Source organism: Ananas comosus, linkage group 1, assembly GCF_001540865.1.
Source record: "Ananas comosus cultivar F153 linkage group 1, ASM154086v1, whole genome shotgun sequence".
In the NCBI taxonomy this organism is placed as follows: Eukaryota; Viridiplantae; Streptophyta; class Magnoliopsida; order Poales; family Bromeliaceae; genus Ananas; species Ananas comosus.
Window position 1 is genome coordinate 12,015,749 of NC_033621.1, and position 18,374 is coordinate 12,034,122.

Genomic DNA, 18,374 nt, shown 5'->3' on the forward strand with positions numbered 1-18,374 from the left:
TAAGCTGTGAAGCGGATTCGGATCCGGGCACGATACCTAATACAATGATCGGATTCGGATCTTTTATTCTTAAACCCTTGATCGATCGATCGATCGATTCGTGTTCGCATCCCCCACGACCGCGATCGAGATTTTTCTCTTTTTCCCCCGTTTTTTCGTTTTTTTTCTTCTATTTTTCTCTATATATATACGGAGTGTGATCTCTCTTTGTTACTTTGGAGAATTTGAGGTACTCTTCACCCCAACTATCATTTTTTTTCTTGCAATTTATATGCCTGCTAATTGAATCGTAGGGCATCAAGCATATACTCACAAATTTGTCTAATTATTTACCATTTTTTTTTCCTGGATCTCTAATTTGTTATTATTTCTGTAGAATTGGGCGAAAAATTTGCTAGGAAGTGTTATTTTTGAGTCGCTAGGGCACCGAATAATTAGTTATTGTCTCTGAATAGCATCTTTTTCTCTCTGTATCCTTGTCGCTTCATCAAATTTTTCTTGTTTTATTGAGCGATTACTGTGAGAAAAACCCTAGTTTCACTCAATAATTCAAGCAAAATTGGTTTTTAAACTTTGCTTTATTCATAGTAGCCTATATTTTGAGTTCATTACTATGCTCTTAATGCTTATGCTATTTTCTCTTTGTTCAAAATTGCAGAGGTGTGAAAAAGTTGAGAGTTTTAATACAAAAGATGGTTCTTTTGTTCCTGCACAAACAAGCTACTGATTGTGGCGACTTGGATGCTGCGAAAGAGAGAATCTCTCTTCTAAAGAAAGTAGAATCCATTATCTGGTCGGTAATAAATTCTGGTGGCCGGTACGAGGCTCGCTTGTGGCTGTGCAATACGATCTCGGCCGTCCATTCTATCACTCCGTGTGATCAGCGCGACCTGTTTGTCGACTTTGTGAAGTCGAACGTTTCGAAACAAGATGTTGCCGTTCAATTACTGCAAATGATTTTTGAGAAGAGACCGGAAAAGGTTGGGCCTATATTCGCGAGGAGGTGCCGCATGCTCGAGAAGTTTTTTGAAGGTAAGTTTGCTCTTATCAGAAGTTCATTTTACGAACTTTGTTGTCTGGTGGCTTAGTTTTAATCTTATAAACCAGTGACGTATGTCTGAAATAGAAGCCTCGAAATTTAAATTGATGTATGATCAATTTTTTGTGAACTGCAGGGAACCCACGGCGCATTATGCAATGGTTCGATAATTTTGCTGCTGCTGGTGAGTCGGGACATAAAAGGGGTGCTAGAGCAATATCCCAGTTTGCATTCGTGAATCGTGACATTTGCTGGGAGGAGCTCGAGTGGAAGGGAAAACACGGGCAGTCGCCAGCAGTTGTTGCGACGAAGCCGCATTACTTTCACGACCTTGATGTTCTTCGAACGGTGGAGAACTTTCTTGAATATGTGCCAGATTTTTGGTCGTCAGATGAGCTCGCTGATTCCGTCAAAGATGGGGAGATTTTGCAAATCGATACCAGATATTTTGTCAATCAGTTTGTGCAATTGATGTACGAGGAGAAAAGTGAAGATGTATGGAACGTCATCGAAGATTTTTTGACGGAGGAGCAATTCTCGTCTCTTTCTCAACACCTCCTTATTCTCCTTGATGAACGGAGGCTCCTCGTTTTCTTGAAGTCCCTTGGGAGTTATATTAGGCCAAATTCGCAATGCAAAGAGTTCAAGTTCCCGTGTTGTTGGCTTGAGATTCTTTTGTCAAATAGTAACTTTTCAGCGTCTCTCGATGACGTTCTCCTATTAAATGCTGCCCTTGCCAAGGGCAGACAGCTGTTACGCCTTATCAGCGATGAAGAACATGATGAAGAAAGGGAGAATGTGGAAAAGCTTTTGAGAAGCTCGATGACTTTCAGTGAAGCTGCTCATCGGGCTTTCATGAAAGAATGTGAAGAAATGAAGCAGCTCAAGGCAATCAAGTACATTGGGCTTCAATCGTGGATTCTCTACTATCAATTGTCGAAAGAATGCGAGACCTCAAAATCATGTGAATCTTTGTTTGTTGAGAACAGAATAGGATTTCACGTGGTTGATGATTTTTCATTAGTAAGTTCAGATCGGCCCTCAAATGGATGTGATTTAGGTTCCGATGATGAGGATTTAGGGAGAAAAGGCCACAAGAAGAGAAAAAGGGACAAGAAGAGAAGGAGAAAGAAATGCAATCATGATGAAAGCAGTCCGGATCATCTAATGGATTTTGAAAATTCGAATGGATGGAGAAGCTCGCAATCAGGGGCGAGGAGTTGGCGGCTCTCAACAGACAACTTTTCCTGCGTATGGAACATTGTATGTCTCTAATATATTTATAGCTATGGCCAAAACTCTCTTGTCACTCTAATTATTTCTTTTATTTGAATGTATCTGTGGACGGTTGGACGTTTGATTTCTCATTTTCCTCTCTTTGCTACTTCTGATGGATTCATGCATGTCAAACAGGCCGACATACCTGAGCATCTTTCCATGCACTACTTTAGAACATGGGCAAAGTGGCTTCGCTCCAAATGGTAGTTTGCATTCCAAAAGGAGAATATACATCGTACTATCAGCGGTAAGAGTATTTCTTCCTTTCCCTACCATCTAGTGCGCGCACGCACACAAAACATGCACATACATGGCTCTATCATCTGTTGCTTTTCTCCCTTGTTCTTGTTTCCTTCTAATGATATCTATTGTGTTTTATCTGCTTTCTTTGGTTATTTTTCAGGTCAATTGAACTTGAGAAATGGGTTCATAAATGGTATAAAAAACTCCACTTCTACATTTCATATGCAAGATTACTATACGAAACTCTCAAGGTCAGAACCATTCAGAAATTTCTTAGTTTAAATTTTTGAAATTTGCCATTTTACTGCTTGCTACTGATATATACATATATATTTTTTTCTCATGAGGCAAAATTGCATCAGAATTAGATAAAACATAAAAAACTGATGCAACTAAGGACAAGTCTCTTTATGATATTCTCATAATTGATAAAATAAGTATATGAACAGTTACTGATGTGTTATTGATCAAGTTCTATTTCATCTTTTCCAGTTTCTGGAGATTTCGTGATCTGAGGTCGCAATCGTGGCACAATGAAGGGTATTTAACATTTGGCTCAGAATGGTTAAATTGATCGATAAAGATGAGTTGTGGCGCATGCGGCGCCTGCCACTCGAGCTGCAGATATTGAAGCAAATGTGTTTGTTGGAGATTCACTAATAAACCTCCTAATCTTCCAACCATTTGTAACTCGTAAACCGAGCTTATATTATGTTTGTAATCACAATTTTCATTTATTTTACATACTCATAAACGATTGTATGAGCATAGGTGTAACATTGCACTTGAGATGGATCTGAATTCGAAAGCTTTTTTACAACAATGATCATAAGTTTGTACAGTAGTGTTGTTTATTTGTATATTTATTTTTGGAGGTAAACTGATTTTGGCCTTGGTGTGGTATACATAAACTCAAAATTTTATGCAATTGCTTATTGTTGGATAGATTTTGTATTCGTTGTTATTTTTAGTTTGCTTGTATATAATCACAAAAATAAAATAATTTAGAATATTTAGTTCAATTATCTAATTATAATAATGTAAATTAATAATATAGAAATTTTAGTACAATTTTGGTTTTAAATAATAGTACACCGTTCATAAAAAAAGAACTCGTGCGGGGCCCACTTCAATTTTTTCAATTAACCCCTTTCTTTTTTATGTATGCGCAATTTGGGCCCAATCCCACCATCGAAATGAGCTCGCTCTCATCTCTCCTCTCCTTCCGATCCCCAATCCACTCTCGAGGTAGATTCGTTCCCCCCGGATCTTTTTCTCTTCCCCTCCTCTTCTGAAACCCTAGTTGTTGATCTCCAGGTGCTCTTCTCCGACGCTTCGGGGGGACGACGACGATGATGAGTGGCACGGTGGACCCCCGTTGCTCGATCGCGCCTCGGGCCTTCGAGTGCTTGGATGGGATCCGAACCCTAGCGGAATCGGGACGCTATAAGGTACAATTGCTTGGATTTGTGGGTGCGGGTGTCGCTGTGGATTTTGATTTGATTGTGTTGTTTGGAATGATTGTGATCATCTTTATCGTCTATGGGTGTACAAAGTCGTTAAACCAAGTGCTGTTACTATAAGAGCTTCTCTTAACAGCAGATGCAGAAGCGCAGTAGTTATTATTATTAATTTGTTAATTTGTCCGACGTTCTTCGGAGATATTATTGCTTAAATTAGCTATAAAAATCCCATCATTTTGCAGTTTGTGCTGCGGAGTTTGAATTTTTCATTGGATTCTGTTGTTTATTGTTATAATGCGGAAGCATACAAGCTGTTCGATGAAGTAATGTTACTACGTCAAAGTCTCCTTAACAACTTCTCTCCAAAGCAGATTCGGAAGCTCCGTTTTGGAGCTTCAACTTTTGGGCCTCGGAGTTATAATGTTTGTAATTCATGTTTATTAAAATATGACAGGCTTGGTTCTTAGATCAATTTGGAGTCCTTCATGATGGCAAAAAACCGTACCCTGGCGCCATTTCTACATGTATGTTTATTCCGCAATTACACTTGCAATATTATTAATTGATAAGTGTTATTTTCTTTTTGCCACGTGATAATGTGTTTTGTTACTCCGTAACTTTGATGTGATAGTAGAGAATCTAGCAAAGCATGGGGCGAAGATGGTAGTTATAAGCAATTCTTCCCGGCGAGCATCTACAACCATAGAGAAGCTAAATAAACTTGGCTTTGATTCTTCTTTGTTCGTCGGGGCCATCACTAGTGGAGAATTGACGCATCAATACCTTCAGAGGTCAGACGCTATTACCTTGGATAGAGATGTCTATGATTATATAGGTGGAGAGGAGAAATTTGGAAACATTTGTTAACCAAGCAGTTAATTGGAAATAACTTACAATGTTCAAAGAGCATGCATGTGGGATGCTTAGCCTAAAGTGGCTTTAGTTTTATCCTGATTTACTGCAGCAAACATACAAGCAACAAAATCTAAGCCCATAATTTCTTGAAGGAAAAGAATGGTTTCAGACCAGTGATTTGCAATTAAGGGAGCAAAAGTCACTTGGTTCGGAACCTAGTTGTTACGATACTCAGTTGGACTCAATTTAATTGTTTATTCATCTAAACTCAGTTAGGCTTGTTCTCAAACTTTGTTTCTGAATTACAAATTATAGGAGGGACGATCCATGGTTTGCGGCTCTCGGAAGAAAATGCATACACATGACGTGGAGTGATCGAGGTGCAATATCTCTTGAGGTATTCATTAGAAATTATGATTCAAACTTCTTAGAAGTATTTTTCTTCCTTTTACCAGAAGCTAATGCCTTTCACTTTATAGGGCCTAGGCTTGCAAATTGTGACTGGTGTCGATGATGCTGATTTTATATTAGCTCATGGAACTGAAGCGCTTGGGCTTCCTTCGGGTGATGCAACGCCCATGTGTCTTGAGGACCTCGAGAAAATATTGGAGCTCTGCGCCAACAGGAAAATTCCTATGGTGGTAGCGAATCCAGATTATGTAACTGTGGAAGTTAGAGCTTTGCGTGTCATGCCTGGTATGATTGGGACTTCGTCCTGCATTACATGTTGCGTACCAATGTTGAAATTCCCAGTATTGATAATAGATCCAAATACACTAAGGGCCTGTTTGGCCAGGCTGACATGCTGCTTTTATTTAGCTGTCAAACCCTTCTCTCTGAGCAGAATTTGGGGGCATAAAAGCTCATTTAGCTTCCACGGCAAAATGCTATACTACTGCTTCTCTGAACAAAGAAGCTGTTTCAAAAGCCATCAATTACATTTCCGTTGAGCGTAATCATTTGCTTCTTTGTAATTTTTGATTAAATGGTCCCTTTTTTTTTAAGGTACACTGGCAGCTAAATATGAGGAACTTGGAGGTGAAGTGAGATGGATGGGAAAGCCTGATAAGGTAAGGTAAACAATCTCTTTACGAGATGGCGAACTTCTATCTTTTGCTTCTCTACTAACATGATGCTAATACCTTGTTTCAGGTGATCTATGCATCAGCTATGGCCATGGCAAATGCGGATGCCGGTGATTGTATTGCCGTTGGCGACTCTCTCCACCACGACATAAAGGGCGCGAATAGAGCTGGAATCGCTTCGGCATTTATAGCCGGCGGAATCCATGCAGACGAACTCGGGCTCAGTTCATTTGGAGAAGCCTCCAGTTCTGATTCAGTCCATACACTGTCCTGCAAATATGATGCTTATCCATCTTATGTTTTGCCTGCTTTTACATGGTAGATGATTGCTTGGCTTGTTGTAAGCACTTTTTAGGACCCAATTGTTGCAACTCTAACAATTTATTATCACATTACCCGATTGTTGAACTAAGCACTTTTAGTTTTGGCAATTTTTATTTGAAATATATCAAAATGATTGGTATGATTTATGATTTTTCACATTTAGGATGTGCTCTTAGAGGGTTAGGTTACTAAATTTTCCGATATAAAATTATTTCAATTGAAACAAAAAATATAATACAGTTATTTTTGCATTAGTCCTTGGCCTCTTAAGTAACTCATTTTGTTTCATTTGAAACGAGATTGAAGAATTATTTTATAATAATAAAATTTGATTTTTATTAGCAAGCAGGGACTCAAATGTAATAAATGTGAATGTACGGCTTCAGATTACAATGTACAGGCACCTAATTACAATATCGCGATAGTACAGGGACTATCCATACATCTTACCCCATAAACCCTAAAACCACTCGTCACCTCCGCCCCCACGAGCTCAGAGTGAGCGAGAGAGAGAGAGAGAGGGAGAGAGAGAGAGAAGACGATGTGGAGATCCAAAGCGAGGGCTTTCCTCCTCCTCAAACCCTCGATCCTTAGGTCACCACCATCCCAGGTACTCTCCAAAACCCTAACCCTAATCCCAGCGCCACCTCCCATGCCCACCCCAACCCATTTCCGCACCCTCAGATCCTTCTCCTCGACCAACCACGCCTTCTCCTCGGATTATGACCCCAAAAACCCTAATGGCTCTTCAGAATCGGCGGCGTTTGAGGCCGGAGGTGAGAACCCTAGCGGTTCCGCTTTAAATGAGAAGGAGACCAGTCCTAACGAGGTGGAGGGCGATAGTTTGAGCTCTCTTTGGGAGGAGAGCATTAATGGTGATGATGCCGATAGCATCTTCGCAGCGGAGTCCAAATCCGTAGTGGGAGCTGCAGATGAATCTGAGGAGTTTGATATTGACGAGGAAGTTGATCACATCCGATCTGTTATAGAAACTTGTCCGGCCGATCAGATAGAGAGGACCTACACAAAGTTGGCATTTCACATGACTGAAGAGGTCCTCTCTAGGGTTTTCAAAACCACACCTTGTTCCGCCGAAAAGTTCATTGCTTTCTTTAAAATTGTTGCGATAAATTATCCTTTCACGAAGAATTTGAGAACCGTGGGGTTTCTCGTCGATGCAATTAGCCTAGTGGATGAGCTTGAAAAGAAGGATGCTTACATGTTGTGGGATTTGATTAAGGAGATAGGGAAAGAGAAAGGGTTGGTTACTACCGAGGTTCTTAACAGTTTGATCTCCATGTTTTGGAAGCTGGGGAAAGCGAAGGCTGCTCTTGAGGTCTTCGAAAAGTTTGATGAGTTTGGGTGTAGCCCGGATGGGAATACTTACTATTTCACCATCGAAGCACTTGGTCGGAGGTCCATGATTGATACTGCTTGGTCTGTTTGCGAGAAGATGATCAATTCAGGGAGATTTCCTGATGGCGAGAAGATGGGTGAAATTGTTCTCTTCTTCTGCCGAGGTGGAAAGCCTAAAGAGGCTCATTTAGTCTATTTAGCTGCAAAGGAGAGTAAGGTCTCTCTATCGGCATCTGTCTTCGATTTTCTGGTCGGTGCACTATCTAAAAAAGATGAAACCATTTATACCGCTATGGAGTTACTTGAAGACTATCCAAAAGAGTCCCTTAAGTACGCGAATAAGTCTTTTGCTTCGGTTATTCATGGTTTATGTAAGGTGAAAGATGTAAAAGAAGCAAAGAAGTTGCTACTTAGGATGGTAAATGTAGGGCCGGCACCTGGTAATGCGGCGTTCAACTATGTTATTACCGCACTCTCTAAAGCAGGGGAAATGGATGATGCGAAGAATCTATTGAAAGTAATGGACAGCAGGGGGCTCAGACCAGATGTTTATGCTTATACTGTTATAATGAGCGGCTATGCGAAGGGCGGCCTATTGGATGAAGCCCATGAAATCCTTCGTGAAGCCAAGAGAATACATCAAAAGTTGAGTCCTGTTACTTACCATATTCTAATTCGTGGTTACTGCAAAATGGAACAGTTCGAGAAGGCCCTTGAGTGCTTAAATGAGATGAAGGAAGATGGTATGCAGCCAAACACAGATGAATATAACAAACTTATCCAGTCTTTGTGCCTCAAGGCTATGGACTGGCGCACGGCGGAGAAGCTCTTGGAGGAGATGACGGAGAGTGGACTCTATCTTAAGGGGATAACGCGTAGTCTAATAGCAGCAGTTAAGGAACTAGAAGAGGAGGAAATTGGACCGGCCATCAGTGCTGAGACGTAGTTTCTACAAGATACAATTTGTTTTGGTAGCTTAGGTAGCTTAGGCTGATGGCTTTTGTTGTTGCGGCATTTTTCTCGACTTGTGCAGGATTATAAGTTCTACTTGTTAAAGCTATCAGGAAATTTCTGCGCTCCAGTCAACTGCTTGGAGCTTGTAAGAAGCTTCTTTTTGTTTGTTTTATCCATGTTGTTCTAATAATTTTGCGTGTATTCTACATTTTAGAATGACAGTAAAGTTGTTATTCAAACCTAGTTAGAAGTTGCTGATTCTTTTTCAACTTCTTTTACTGCATACAAACTTAAAAACATTCATTGATTTAATATTGTAGCACTATTTTATATTGCCGGAGTTCACTTTTGTATGTCAGTAGGGAAAAAGGACTTAGATTGTGATTACTCTCTAGTCCAATTATCATAAATAGTTCCTGCATTTTCTGTATAGATATGGTTTAGGATATATTACAATGCAGAGGTGCTTGCATGTTCTGACCATTTGACTGGTTGTACCATTTTCAGCTCCATTTAGTTTTCGTCAAATTCACGGTTTTTTACTTGCATATCCTTTATAGTTTGAGCACTTTAACTTCAGATGGTGGAAATGACTTTTGCCTCAACTATCTCCCCGATTGAAATTGAAACACGTTGAGAGCCTGCTATTGTATGATAAGTTTTGAGTGAGTATAACAGTTTAATGATGGAGCATAATGTGGATGTTTAATCATCGCTCTTATTCCGGTGGAAACGGCTGCAGCATTTGAATCCTTGGTAAGGGTCGATTAAGAATCTATATTTCTCATTTGATTGAAGTTTCAACATTGGTTTCTTTAGGGCACTCACTCAATAAGCTCTCCTTTTGCTTTGTTTTTGTGATTGGAATCGAACTATGTGTGCATCGCATGGGCGATATCACTGGTTTGGTAAGAAGACAAAGTCAACCAGAGTTTCTCTTATTTCAGGATATGCTGGGAGTTTGATCTATCGGAATTTGGTGGTCATATTGAAGATGCGCAGAATTAAAATATATTCTGATTGGCTCCAAGATCTGGTGGAGAAAAGGACAAGTAATCTCTTACCCTGTTTTTCTGAATATTGATACTGACACCTTCCTATACTCTTTTAACTACAAGCCATGTATCTACCATAAGTAGGTAAGGAATGGTAAATACCAATTTCATCCAAAATGCCCCAGCTTTTCCTTAATTTGCAGAGTTACTCTAGCAAGAAGCTCCTATTTTCATGATAAAAATGGGTATACTTTTATAGTGTTATATTCGATAGTTGTTTAAATTTGAGAGATGCTTTGTACCTCTTTTAGTTAAAATTTAGTATGATGCATCTTATAGGACATATCAGGCGCGAGCCATTAGATCTATTATTATATGTCTTTTTCCCCATATTTTTTATTTTCTTTTGTACATGGATCCAAGATTGGACATCACATGTGACCCTATTTAAGCACATTGCTTGTTTTTTGGATTCAACAGGCCCCCCCCACATGATCCGTTGTAACCGGATCTTATACATACTAAATTACTAAAGAAACATGGTTCCCAGTATACATAGAAAGAGATTAAATATCTTTCCATACCTCTTTATTCTCCCAAATCAAAGTGGAGTTTGCTGCTGATAGTGAAAGCAGGAGAATATCATCTTTTCAGAGTACTTGTACCCAGCAATTCTCCACTTATGATTATACAAAATCCTAATTAGTTCACTCAAAGTCTAAATAATGTATAAATTTATTTATTAATACGTCAATACTTTATATAAATATTTTTTAAGGATATATATATATATAGTGTGCGTGTTTCTGCAGAGATTGTTTCTGAGTTCTGCATACACAGAGATTGTTTTGTTGCTATACATATTACATTATAGCATATAAATAATAAAAGGGATAATTGCCTATATATCCTTCAAATTTTCAAAAATATCTTTTTCTTTTTATTTGTTTCCAATATACCTCTTGTATGTACCTCTGCTATTCAAAAATATTTCTGCAGTCATCACTCGTTAAATTATTTCGAGTTAAACGTAAAAGGGATAATTGCCTATATACCCTTCAAATTTTCAAAAATATCTTCTTTTTTTTTTGTTTTCAATATACCTCTTGTATGTTCCTGCTATTCAAAAATATTTCCGCAGTTATCACTCGTTTAGTTATTTCGAGTTAAACGTGAGTTAAATGTCTATCAGAATTTTTTTAAAAATCAAAATATTTTTTTATCTTTAACTCAAGGGCAAATAAGAAAAGTTGGTAATGATAGAGGGGTATGTTTGAAAAGATAAAAAATTAAAATATTTCTTTTGTCCCTAACTAAATGGCAAATAAAAAGAGTTGATGATGGCAAAAGGGTATATTTGAAAGGGTAAAATAGTAATTTTATAAATATAACGGCTATTGTTAAAATTTAACTATAGAGGTATATTTGAAATAATTTGGAATGTAAAAAAATATTTTAATATTAGTCTTCTAACAGGATAAATCAGAAAGTGAAAAATTTTTCAGGAATATATAAATAATTGCTCCTAAATATAAATAATAAAATTTGTGGTATTATAGGGGTACCCATAAGGTACTCGAAGCATGGATATTACATATTTGTGGTAATTGGGGGTACGCGTTAGAGTCTGCGAAGCTTGGGCGTGACGCGTGGCATCTTTTTGTTCGAAATGGTGGTGGGACCCGCAAAAGAGGGACCTAAAAGGCTAGAACGCTACTCACACTGCCGAACAACTACCCCTGCTCCCATGGACCCGGTCTACCATGCTACTAATCTATGATTCTGTGGCTCATTCAATTATGTAAATTTACATAGCTTAAAATATAAAAAAAACTAGACACCCTTTGTGTTAGGGATGGTTTACTTTTAGAAGATATATTCGTTTTAATGATTTATGACTTTTAAGAAATATCACACATTTAATATTTAGAGTAATAAATTTGTTACGAAATTATCATATCACTTTGAGTTGGCAAAATGTCAATTCCCACAACCTCGCATAATAAAAGACTTTAAAATGATCTCTTTTTTGTTGATCTAATGAGAAATGAGAGATCAGCATATTCTAAGTAGAAAATATGGAGAATTATTGAAATACTGCAAATCCCGAACAGCGAGCATGCTAGATTTTTTGTCTTAGAAAAAAAAAAAAAAAGTGGTGCACAGTGGACCGGGTTCACTTTTTAATGGCAACGGCTCCTTCGCTTACCCCAAATAGAGCCCCAAAATGTTCCCTCGTGGATCTCTCTCGCTTTCTCTCTCTCTCTCTCTCTCTCTCTCTCTCTTACTCCATCCCGAGCTCGCTCTCTCCCATTCATGGCGAATGCGAAAAATGGGAGCTGCGACGGAGCTCTAAAGGAGGTGCGGAGGAGCGATTTCCCGGAGGGTTTCGTTTTCGGCGTCGCCACTTCCGCTTACCAGGTAGGTTAATGGTGGGGAGCTTCCATTCGATTAAACCCCTCTTCGAACTCCTTTACTGTTTCCCCATCTCCTTTTCCCCTTTCTATCCCCTTTTTGATCTGTATATCTTTGATTGTTTCTGTATTATTGCTAAAGTTTGAATTTTGGATGTTAAAAAACGCAATTTTGGAAATTGGTACCTGAGATTTGATTGATGTTTTGATGTTCCTAATCCTATCTTGCAGTATTGTTGTAATGAGTAACTGAAGTTTTAAAATTTTTGCTCTACCATTTATAACGCTTCTATGGAGTGTGTTAAGTAAGATTAGATTACAGGATTTTGTTAAAAATGTTACGAATCCTGTGAGGTGTAGTAGTATAATCAAGATATTAATAAGCTATTTCGATAGTACAGTAGAGTTAGGTAATTAAAAAAAAAAAAAAATCAAAGTTTGTAAGTTTGAGGGACCTACTTCAAAAGGACACTAAAGATTGGGTGAGAAAAATCAAAGCTCAAACTATTTCAAACCAATTCTTAATGAGAGGTTTTGAAGAGCAATCGAAGCGTCTCTATTGTGATATCTACTTGCTAAGCAGTGAGATGGGCAGGATTGTATTTTACCAATCTTATTGTGCTCGTCGTTGAGAGATTTGATCTTGTTGTTGTGCGTAGTGTTTGCATGTTGTTCACTGCAATTCACGCCGTGTCTATTAGTACATCAGCAGTTCAGAAGAGCGGCATTCTGGGGACCGCTAGCACTACTCTAATAATAATATAAGAGCTTTATTATATATTTAATTAGCAATCCATTTATGTTCGTAGGTTGAAGGGGCAAGAAGAGAGGGAGGCAAGGGTGACAGCATTTGGGATGTTTTCTGCGAGAAAAAAGGTTTTCAATTTTGCCTTGTGTGTGTGTGTGTGTGTGTGTGTGTGTGTGTGTGTGTGTGTGTATATATATATATATATATATATTTCTTCTTGCGATTCTATCAACTTCCTAGCATTGATAGGATATTACTATTATCATCAGAGAATATCATGGACAGAAGCAATGGCGAAATTGCAGTGGATCAATATCATCGCTATAAGGTTTGTTATCAATATTTCTTCACTACTAGGTTGATTGTTGGAGAGAAGAAACACATTCATTGTAGCATCTCCTTGCTAGATTGCATTGGAAGTTGCAATTTTTTGAATTATATCTTTCCAAAAAGGAAGTAATTATTTTCTCCAGTTTTCATGGTTATAAGTAACTTTTTTTCTATATGTTAAAGGTGTTCTGTTTGTTAATATTATGACCTTGCTGGAAGCAGGAAGATGTTGAGCTTATGGCCAAGTTAGGCTTTGGCGCTTATCGATTTTCCATATCTTGGCCTCGCATATTCCCTGGTAGGTTCACCAAAATAAACTTTGAACAGTCACACTTTATTATGTGTTTTTGTAAATGATGGTCTTAATATTATAAGTTCTCTCATACTTGCAGATGGTCTGGGAACTAAGATCAGTGCCGAGGGGGTCGCCTACTATAACAACCTCATTGATTCCCTGTTAGAGAAAGGTTGCTGATGATTCATTAGTGCCTTCAAATGTTTCCAACGATACACCCACTTACATGTTTTGGCTGCAGGTATTCAGCCTTATGCGACTCTATATCATTGGGATCTTCCTTATAACCTACATAATTCTATGGGAGGATGGCTATCTGAGAAGATTGTGTAAGTTACTATAGTTGTCAAGATTGTAAATATTCTGGTAGTTCTTTGTAGGTAATTGGTTTAGGCGAAAGGAACAAATAGATTTTTATTTGGTAGTTTTAGTGGAAATGGAGTGGTGGCTACATTTTCTCTTTTTTTTTCTTTTTAATTTATTTTAGGTGTTTACCTTGTGAGTTGTATTTTTTCTGAATTTTGGTGAAAACTGCCCAGGGAATATTTTGCGCTGTATGCAGAAGCTTGCTTTGCCAATTTTGGAGACAGAGTAAAACACTGGATAACAATCAATGAACCTCTTCAAACTGCTGTAAATGGTTATGGTGTTGGAATTTTTGCTCCTGGAGTACGTGAAGATACATCCATCGAACCTTACTTGGCCGCCCATCACCAACTCTTGGCCCATGCTGCAGCCTATGCTGTGTACAAGGAGAAGTTTAAGGTATGAGCATTTATTTGTGCACTTCGCCCTATTTAGTTCTCGTGTTTTTAGGATATAATCTAATGGAAAGGAAGTAAATAACTGGTTCTGTTAACTTATCAAATATCACTTGCTTGCGTGTGAAAGTATGCAGAAAATAAGTATATGCAAGAAAAATATTGTACTAGCTTTTAAAGCATTTTCTATGTTATTTTCTGTAAATCATGGTGTGGATTATTAGAATTATTTTGCATGTTTAGGCTACACAAGGTGGTGACGTGGGGCTGGTTCTTGATTGTGAATGGGCGGAGGCATTTTCAGATAAAGAAGAAGATAAGATTGCTACAGAGAGACGGCTTGATTTTCAGCTTGGCTGGTATATTATAATATTTTCTCTAAGCTAGTCCGTAGAACTCTTCTGATATATTCTATGTATCGCTTTTCCGATCACTAACTGCAGAATTTCTTCTGATAAAAAACTTGATATAAAGCCTAATTCTTTCATATAGTATTTTGTGCAAATTTTAGCCTTCGATATGGTTCCTATTAAGGGTATTTTTACATTAAATTGGTAGGTGAATGGTAGGAATTACAAAACAAGAGGCTATACCAATAACTCTCTAAGATCTTTCTAGCTGATTTGCTAATTACTCTTTCTTCCTATTGAAGGTACTTGGATCCGATCTTCTATGGTGACTATCCTGCAGTTATGCGACAGAGGCTAGGAGATAAACTTCCAAAATTATCAGAGAAAGATAAAGAACTGCTGAGTAATGCGATCGATTTTGTCGGTCTGAATCATTATACATCAAGGTTTATTTCTCATGTGCAGAAGCCACGAGGTATTCATTTCTACCAGGTGCAAGAAATGGAAAGAATAGGTACTTGCGCAAACCATAATGTTTTTGCTCTTCGGTTATTTTCTTCCAGTAGGTTCTTACTTGTTTCTTTAATTTGCACATTAATTATCACAACAATAGTCTCCGCTATTGCGTATACAAACCTATTTTATTATGGTTGATTACTAATCATCTAAATAACTTTCATTATCAATTAGATTATATTCTTCTTGCATTGTATTCATCTTACATTAAACTAATTCCCTCGGTCATTTGTTATTGGCTTCATGCTTCTTTTGCAGCTAAATGGAACAATGGTGAAGTGATTGGTGACAAGGTAAGAACAAATTCTACCCATCATCAATCCCCCCTCTCTCTCTCTCTCTCTCTCTCTCTCTCTCTCTCTTTCTCTCTCTCTCTCTCCACATTAGTAATCTGGAAAATGCTTCAACTTGCAGACTTTACAAATAATGAACAAGATTCTTATAATTTATTGGAGTCTTATCAACTAACCAAATATCTTTCTACAACCAGGCTGCGTCTGAGTGGCTTTACATAGTTCCTTGGGGCATCAGGAGAACCCTCAATTATATAGCAACAAGATATCGCAATCCCAAAATATATGTAACCGAGAATGGTAATGCTCCCTAACGTAAAGGGGTGAAGATGCTTCTACATTTTCTTCCATAATGTTGTTTAAGCAGGAGAATTTTTTTAATTTATTTATTTATAAGCTAGTTAATTATTGTTGAGACACTTTTTATTAGGCATGGATGAAGAAGACAGTGAAATTTCGACTCTCAGTGAGGCCTTAAATGATATAAAGAGAGTGGGATATTTTAAGGGATATATTGCTGCAGTTGCACAAGCAATAAGGTAAAACTCTGCTTCCTTTTTTCTTCTTTTTTTTTTTCCTTCTCTTAAACTTCATAGTCCAATCTTGCACTCCCTATTCGAACTTCGAAGTTGCAGAATCCCATGTTAATATTGCAATTGAAACTTCTTCGATCAACAAAAAGTTTGGTGGACTTTGATAATCCTGTGTGTTTCTCCCTATGGAACATCTTTTACTCACAAACCATGGCCCACTCGTGGTCGATGTGCCTGAATTGCAGTAGCATGCATGTCATGTGTTCGTGTAATTTCTTTTCTTCCCACCGCACGGAGCCGTGGACTTAAAAAGTTCTTTTTGCCTTCCGCGGTTTAGTCGCAAATCCTAGGTCTAAGTTTTTTTCTGCAAATTGTATTCGTAGAAATCAAAATGAAATGATGTTGACAGATCCTCTCTACAAAAACAATAGCAGTATGAGAGCACAAGACCTCTTTTAACTGGTTTTCTTCATCATACTGCAGGGATGGCGCCGATGTTCGAGGATACTTTGCATGGTCCTTCTTGGACAACTTCGAGTGGGCTCAAGGATACACCAAGCGGTTTGGTTTGGTCTACGTCGACTACAAGAACGGGCTCACGAGGCACCCGAAAGCGTCGGCGCTGTGGTTCTCTCGCTTCTTGAAGGGTGAAGATGATGAAGACAACAACAATACTGAGATCAACAAGGGTTAACTCTTTCTATGTTATTTCGACTTATACCGAGAAATGAGTGATGAACAAATTGTGGAATTTTAATCTGTTTGGCTCAGCTTTTTTCCAACAGTTTCTATACTTGAGAAGTAGAAGTCAAACGATTTGGCGACAAAAAACACCTAGAAATTCTCGCTAGAATGAGAATTCTTAATGGGGTTTTTGGCACTCTTTTGCTTCAACAAAGCTATTGTGAGAGGATTTTAATGTAAGAACAGTTAGAGCTTTTAAACAAAGCACTTTCTCAGGTGGAGCTTATTCAAAAGCTCCACCAGAGTGCCATTTTCCTCTTTTACTTAGTGGGCATGGATTGTGTTTGTGATGCCCCATAAATATCATGTCCCTTCTCCTTCAAAAGATGCAATAATTTTTTTTTTTCTCAAGCATGATTGGTTTAATTTAACCCTTAATATTTGGACCCACTAGAAATTTCTTTTCTCTCTCTTTTTTTTTTATAACTTTTGTGGCCCTCAAAAGGGGGGAGAAAATTTGACCAAGTAAAATTATGGAAAATTAAAGCTGCAAAATGTAAAAAGTTAAAGAGTGAAAAGCCACAAGCCTACAACATGCACCTCCTTTTTTTTGGTCCTTTTTTTATGAGGGACCATTGCATATGTGTGCATATATAGATTGTTATGATGTTTTTTGTCCTTGTTGTCCTTTATTAAGGAACGTTATGGGCCTTGAGAAAGTAATGAATCAATAAAAACATAAAAAAGTCATACATAGGATTGTTGGTTTATTTCCCAATAATGAAAGGCTTTTTCACAATTAGATATCCTTCAAAATTACATTGTTAAAAAAAAAGATACACTCAAAACATGATTGCATCTATAGTTATTTAGCTTTTAACTCATTTTGTATAGTAACTGTTTTAGATTTATAATGGTCATTTTCCTTTTTATCTGCTAATATTCTACATTTTTTATGGAAAAAAGAATGTGGTATATAATTAAAGGGTATTTGTTCCAATATGAGCTACTTTTAAAAAATAAAATAAAATATTATTTTGGAGGATGCTTTATATATATACATGCATAAAGGTACAATGCTTTCACCTTGATTTTGTAATCAATATATATATAAAAATATTAATTATAATAAAAGAGAAATCTCATATGATATCACAACATTTTATGAAAGCAAGTGAAGTTAAAAAATGGGTTAATTTCATACAGGTTCCTACAAATATAGTAAATGACAAATATATTTCTACAAAGTTCAACTTTTTCATATATTATTTCTGCAAAAGTTCTGATGTTTTCAAATATATTCATGCCGTTAGAATTTGTTAGAAAAATTTAGTTAATCATAGGTTAAATATTTAATTCTGGTTAGTTTTTGGCATTTTTATCTCTCTTATATTATACTGTTATGACTTTTAAAATGACATATTTGTGATGGCAAAATTGAAAATATAAATAATTTTCTAATGATAACAAACTAGATGGATATATTTAAAAACATTAGGATTTTTGTGGGAACAACATATAAAAGTTGAACTTTGTAGGAATATATTTGTCATTCACTATATTTGCAAGGACCTATATAAAATTAACCCTTAATATATATATATATATATATTCTAGTTTAATTGTAGTACNTATATATTCTAATTTAATTGTAGTACAACGCACGATTCCCTCAACAGTAACATATAAGAACATTGTGATTGCTTCTTAGTGATGTATTGGATGTTAGCTATTATCATTTGTGGAGAAGCACTTTTTCTCTCTAAAGTGGCTTGAGCTTTTGATTAAAGAAATTTAATGAGGTACAATAATTTGCTTACCTTTTCACTGTTAGATTTTGTGGCTCCATAATAGAAAC

At 37.2% G+C, this 18,374-nt stretch overlaps 4 protein-coding genes across 5 annotated transcripts; all 4 read left to right on the forward strand.

The window, feature by feature from the left end:
* On the forward strand, positions 89 to 3,426 carry LOC109722451. The gene is made up of 6 exons (XM_020250519.1): positions 89 to 229; positions 659 to 1,032; positions 1,176 to 2,302; positions 2,453 to 2,564; positions 2,721 to 2,811; positions 3,053 to 3,426. The coding sequence occupies exons 2-4, from the start codon at positions 693 to 695 to the stop codon at positions 2,522 to 2,524; spliced, it is 1,539 nt and encodes a 512-aa protein (XP_020106108.1). The 5' UTR covers positions 89 to 229; positions 659 to 692; the 3' UTR covers positions 2,525 to 2,564; positions 2,721 to 2,811; positions 3,053 to 3,426.
* LOC109715001 lies at positions 3,698 to 6,409 on the forward strand. Its single transcript, XM_020239780.1, has 8 exons — positions 3,698 to 3,808; positions 3,878 to 4,011; positions 4,478 to 4,547; positions 4,655 to 4,814; positions 5,194 to 5,275; positions 5,358 to 5,574; positions 5,884 to 5,948; positions 6,031 to 6,409. Exons 1-8 carry the CDS (start codon positions 3,721 to 3,723, stop codon positions 6,283 to 6,285), a joined length of 1,071 nt encoding a protein of 356 aa, XP_020095369.1. The 5' UTR covers positions 3,698 to 3,720; the 3' UTR covers positions 6,286 to 6,409.
* On the forward strand, positions 6,725 to 10,127 carry LOC109714987 (pentatricopeptide repeat-containing protein At3g02650, mitochondrial). 2 transcript variants are annotated; one of them, XR_002217476.1, is made up of 3 exons: positions 6,725 to 8,742; positions 9,178 to 9,353; positions 9,545 to 10,127. XR_002217476.1 is itself a non-coding variant. In XM_020239767.1 (1 exon), the coding sequence occupies exon 1, from the start codon at positions 6,829 to 6,831 to the stop codon at positions 8,587 to 8,589; it is 1,761 nt and encodes a 586-aa protein (XP_020095356.1). In that variant the 5' UTR covers positions 6,725 to 6,828; the 3' UTR covers positions 8,590 to 8,880. The 2 variants fall into 2 exon arrangements, 1 of the variants encoding a protein (XP_020095356.1); XM_020239767.1 differs by lacking the exons at positions 9,178 to 9,353; positions 9,545 to 10,127 and having other exon boundaries at positions 6,725 to 8,880.
* On the forward strand, positions 11,841 to 16,841 carry LOC109720316 (beta-glucosidase 4). The gene is made up of 13 exons (XM_020247348.1): positions 11,841 to 12,013; positions 12,816 to 12,882; positions 13,024 to 13,082; positions 13,307 to 13,382; positions 13,477 to 13,551; positions 13,621 to 13,708; positions 13,919 to 14,144; positions 14,384 to 14,499; positions 14,793 to 15,004; positions 15,265 to 15,299; positions 15,497 to 15,599; positions 15,730 to 15,838; positions 16,316 to 16,841. Exons 1-13 carry the CDS (start codon positions 11,909 to 11,911, stop codon positions 16,524 to 16,526), a joined length of 1,482 nt encoding a protein of 493 aa, XP_020102937.1. The 5' UTR covers positions 11,841 to 11,908; the 3' UTR covers positions 16,527 to 16,841.